Below are 5,675 nucleotides of genomic sequence, written 5' to 3' on the forward strand. Positions count from 1 at the left end.
AAAATGAAATGAGAACGGATTATTTATAGTCAAATTGGTAGACGATGAAAGGGTATGATCATGCCACGTGTATGAACCAGATTAATCGAGTAAACAATTTGAATTTCGAAAATAAATCAAAAAAGGTTTTGGGGGCAAATTCATAATTAGAAGTATGACATTAGCACAGAAAAACAGACGGCTACAGCAATTTTGTGTCTTCGAGAAAAAATGCATCTTTTATTTTTAGTTTAATGACTTTATCTTTTACAAAAATAAAGACATTAACTGGAGGGACTTAATGGTGTATCCTAGGGGATACACGCATAAAAGCATCATTTTTATACAAAAAAAAATAGATCAAAAAACATAAAAAGATACCAATATTTGGCAGTATTTAGCATTTGTTGTCCAGCGCACAGCAGGCCGCCCAGCGTCATGCATAAGCCCTACAGGCAGCTTATATGCTTAAGCCCTTTAGTTAAGCGCGTGAGCGGCACGCAACCACGTCAGCACACGCCACATACATTCCAGATATTTCGCATAACTGAATTAATCAGCGTTTCACGTGTTTCCCGAGAATTTTGGACATATTTTACGCCTATAAGTAGACCCACTGGGTCACCACATTTCACAATATGAACTTCAGTCAGAGAGAAGTACACTTTCTGTCGCACACATTTCATTCTCACTCTAAAACATTAACCGCTTAGCAACAAAACGCTAGACGGATTAATTACAGATTGATCCAAAGACTGATTGAGGCCACCCCACGGATCTCTCATCCGTGTTAAGGGTCTGCAGAGATTATTTCTCGAGGGTAAACATCAGTCGGCATCATACGCTCTACGCTAGGCAGTTATTGTATTGCACTGGTACCTTACACCCGCTACACGAAAAATCGTACCAACACTTGTAGCTAGTAGCTTTTAGCTGTTAGCTTTTAAAATATATTTTGGTGTTTAGCAGAAGAGCTGAATCTGTTAAATAAAGAGTAAAATAACAAAAAGCTATAAGTTAAAAGCTAAACGCCACTTCTAGTAGGTTTTAACTGTTTTATGTGTCTAAAACATTAAGCTCGATTAACCAAACGAAGTTTTTTTTTTTTTTTTTTTTTTTTTATCAAATATGAGATTTTTCATAAAAGCTAAAAGTTAAAGGTTCGTAAAGTTTCACTTTAAAATACCTATAATGAGCTTATCAAGTATTTTTTTTTTTTTTTGAATAACATACATCCTATATAACTAAACGATATGTTACTTATATTTATGCAATCTTATCAAATTTATCGTGACCCCTTCCGAAATACTTAAGTGGTTAAGCCATACATCATCAAATTAGTTTTTGTACTCGAAATACTTCGTTTTACGACTCATCCAAACATATCATATCTAATAGAAAGACAATTTTACAGTGCCCGTAAATAGTGAAAAACTGTACGGACAAACAAAAAGTAAGTGAATTGAGAGCCCCTATCATTAATCGACACGTGTCATACCTATTTAAGGCTGGTGACATATGTTGATGTCTTTATCTATAAAACTAATAATTCAACATTTGACTCTTAAACAAACGTGCACGCGCTCACTTACATCATCAATTAGCACTTTTTACTTCACACGCGCTTTGATGCGAGTGGGTGTTGCCCATCATGAGATGATGCTTGCTTGTGTTTCTTAAATAGGTTAAAAAGCATCAAGCTTTGAAGATTGAAACAACACCAACCCTAAATTTCATATCTGGGTATGAAATATGAAAGAAAATAAATCTTAAAAAAGAGTGTATCCACTTTTAAATCAAAACATCATCTCTGTTTCTATACATTTTTGCTATATTTTCAAGATTTAACTTTCTTGAATTATCTTGATGTATAATACAATAATTGTCATCACTTCAGTTCCAAAAAGGAAAATCTTTTAACAACCTTTGATTCAAATCCAATTGGGTGTTGTAAAAATTAAAACTTTGTGCTTTTTGTTAAGAAATTGAAGAATTATGGGAAGAGGAAGAGTGGAATTAAAAAGAATTGAAAATAAAATAAACAGGCAGGTGACTTTTGCTAAAAGAAGAAATGGGCTTTTGAAAAAAGCTTATGAACTCTCTGTTCTTTGTGATGCTGAAGTTGCTCTTATCATCTTCTCAAATAGAGGAAAGCTTTATGAGTTCTGTAGTACCTCCAAGTTAGTTATTAGCACCTTTACTATGTGTTTTTATTGTAGATCTGTGATGGGTTATGTAGTTCTTGATGATCTTGTGCTTGGAATTATATAAAGTTTTGTGCTTTGTTAGAAATTCAGAATACCCACTAGTTAAATGAGCTAGCTAAATGGATTTTGTTGTTTGAGGTTTTTTAATTTCAAGATTTCATGTTAAAAGGTTAAAATTAGGTTTAGTGATTTGAGACTTAACTAGATCTAGTTTTCATGAATCAAAAAGGTAATTTAAATTTTAATAAGTAAAATTATATAGTTAAAACAGAAATAAGAACTTCAGAAGAATTTGAATTTTGTAATTTTTCTTTAATTTGGTTTATTGGAAATGAATTAACTTAATTTAAGTCGTCTAGTTTTTTTACAATAATTAATTTTATTGAAAAATAATAAATCCATGTTATGATTTCAGGATCCTAAAACAGTTTACAATAGTTGATGTATTTATACCAATCTTTATATTCCTTAAAGATTTTCTTTTAGTTATAGTCTTGTATTGCTTGATTTTTATTTTGAGCAAGTTAAGTTTATTGTATTAAGAATTAATTAATTGTGTTTATTTATTTTGTCAAAATCTTTGGTGGGGATTGGAGCTATAAGCTCATTGAATTCCTAGTCTGAAGAACAAATGTTATTTTATTGGTCTCTTGGAACCCTAATTGTCAGTACAACTCTCAAAGACAAAAAAAGTTTCAAGATTTGATTGTACTTTTTAATTTCAAATCAATATGGCATGCTTTTTCAATCAGATAATTAGCAGCCAAAACTCATTAGATATTGCCATAAACCTTAGATATTTGCTGCTCACTTTGTCTTGTTCATGATCATGGTTATAGGCTCTTCAATTTTTTATTCTAAAAGTCTCTAGTTGTATATATATAGTAGCTAGTTGTGTATTGTCCAAATTCAGGCTCATTGAAACATGAGTTCTAATATTTGCTTTATATATATATATATATATATATATATATATATATATATATATATATATATATATATATATATATATATATATATATATATATATATATATATATATATATATATTCATTACCTTTTAGATAGTAAAATTATAAGAATAATGTCCTTTCATTACCTTTGAACTTTTGACATTTCAAGTTTAATTACATTTATGAACACAAGTTTTTAACTTTATAACCATAAAATTATATTAATACTAATACTAATAATGATAACCTATTGATTAGAAACTAAATTTCAAGATAATTTAGGCATGTTTACCTTTGTTCTGATTCGTGGTATCTCAGCATGCTCAAGATGCTCGAAAGGTATCAGAATTGCACATATAGTTCGATGGAAATTAATCGATCGGCCAATGATGCTGAGGTATAACTTAAATTATGTATTGTTTCTCCGTTTTTATTTATTTTTATCATGTCAATCATTCACATTACTTGTCCATAGATTAATTTTTTACTTTGCTACTTCTGAACCAAAGGGTCTTTGACCTAGCAGTATTGATAAAGCTCGTCAACCTTAAGGTTGTGAGTTCGAGTTCCGTGGCGGACAATTTGTAATTGGGTCTATGTGTTTGCCGTTTAAAAAAAATTGCTATTTCCGACGTTGTCTAACCAATTTCTCATTTTGATTGTTTAGCAAAGTAGCTACAAGGAGTACATGAAGCTGAAAGCGAAATACGAGTCTTTACAACAATACCAAAGGTAAGTAATGCAGGTTTGTGTTAGAAAGATCAAATCTTGATCACTAATTAGACTAATAAGATTTGTATCTGTAAACTTTGAATGCTCATATCACAGACAATTATTCGGAGAAGATTTAGGGCCGCTTAATCTGAAAGAACTTGAGCAACTCGAGCGCCAACTAGACTCCACTTTAAGGCAAATTCGCTCCATAAGGGTAAAAGATACCAAATTTTGTTTTGTTTTAATAGGAAACCATTATTCTTACATATGTTTAGAAAGTTTTGTTATATCTTATCTTGTCTTGGATGTATATTATTTGCAGACTCAGTCCATGCTCGATCGGCTCTCTGATCTTCAAGTTAAGGTAACAAACATACTTCTAATTTTCAAGATTTGCTTTGTGTTTAAGTATTAATTAACCTTTTGTTCAAGTAATTAGAAATTAACAAATCCATGAAACTGCTTATAACAGGAAAGGATGTGGGTTGAAGCTAATAAAGCTTTGCAGACTAAGGTAAGAACATACATATCGATATGAATCCATATGGATCCAGATAAATGTCAGTTTTGTCCTTAACTTTACTGAACTTTTTATTTATGAAATAGTTCATTGTAAATTTACTTTTGCAACTAGATCATTATTTATTTTGAGACATTATATAATTAGTAAACTGAAATTCTTATTGGTATAAGGAAATACTATTAAATATATTAAATGGAGTTTTTTTTTTTTTTTTTTTTTTTTTTTTTTTTTTTGGCAGCTAGAAGAGTTTTATGCAGAAAACCAAGCAGGGCCATCATGGGCAGGAGGAGGAGAAAATGGTAATTCATTTGTACAACATCATCATCAACAACAACATGAACATCATCATCATCCTCAACATGAAGGTTTCTTCCAGCCTCTAGATTGCAACTCCAATTTGCAAATCGGGTAATTTTTTACACCAACATAGCTAATTAAGCTCCGTTGATTCGATACAAATTAAAATCTATTACTGTATTTTTTCGGTAATGGTTACTAAAGATAACTGTTTGTTATGCTATCAAACAATGTGTCAGGTTAATAAACCTTCAGTTACAAAACCTATCTTTTAGGTTATTTATTCGGACTTTCTTTTATGGAAACATGCTAAAATTTTTATAATTTTGTCTAATTAGTTGATCTGGGATTTTTAGTAACAAAAAAAATTCAATGTAAGCTTTATCACAAAATTTATGAACACATTCAAACACCCAAAACATTATCAAGGTTTAATTAAATCCAAATGATTTACTCATTTTAGATTGTTCTAATTTTTGAACTGTGAATTCAACTACCATTTTAAATCTTAATATATGATATACTTACAGGTATAACACAATAGGATCAAGCCAGATAACAGCATCAACAAGTGGACAGAATGTGAATGGAATAGTCCCTGGATGGATGCTTTGACTTTGAAGTTATCTGGAAAATTAAGGTCAATGAAGCTTCAAATTGGTCAACACTATCCCTTTAATTTTGGTGATATAAAATCCAAAATAAATATCATGTTTAATAAATATGGCTACATGTAAGAACCTACCATTGAAAGACAAACATGAACAACTTTTTTCCCAATTTACATAACTCAAAATTTTGTGTGCACCTTTTGTTACCTTCATTTTCTTTAAAATGTTGGACCATTGTTTTTTGTTTTGCATTTTATTTTTTCTAGATCTTTACAAAAGGGCCATGGGACTAGTTTTATCGAGTACACCCCTTCAATCAAGCAGTTGTGAACTTGGTTCAAGTTTAATAGTACACAATTGTATATATTCGTGGTTACATTTTTATATACAG

General features: G+C 30.5%; 1 protein-coding gene across 1 annotated transcript; it reads left to right on the plus strand.

The window, feature by feature from the left end:
• Positions 1–1,915: 1,915 nt before the first annotated feature.
• LOC139865671 (agamous-like MADS-box protein MADS2) lies at positions 1,916–5,341 on the plus strand. The gene is made up of 8 exons (XM_071853751.1): positions 1,916–2,159; positions 3,458–3,536; positions 3,807–3,871; positions 3,968–4,067; positions 4,176–4,217; positions 4,326–4,367; positions 4,615–4,784; positions 5,204–5,341. Exons 1-8 carry the CDS (start codon positions 1,975–1,977, stop codon positions 5,286–5,288), a joined length of 768 nt encoding a protein of 255 aa, XP_071709852.1. The 5' UTR covers positions 1,916–1,974; the 3' UTR covers positions 5,289–5,341.
• Positions 5,342–5,675: the final 334 nt, after the last annotated feature.

The sequence above is a fragment of the Rutidosis leptorrhynchoides genome, chromosome 9, assembly GCF_046630445.1.
Source record: "Rutidosis leptorrhynchoides isolate AG116_Rl617_1_P2 chromosome 9, CSIRO_AGI_Rlap_v1, whole genome shotgun sequence".
Lineage (NCBI taxonomy): Eukaryota > Viridiplantae > Streptophyta > Magnoliopsida > Asterales > Asteraceae > Rutidosis > Rutidosis leptorrhynchoides.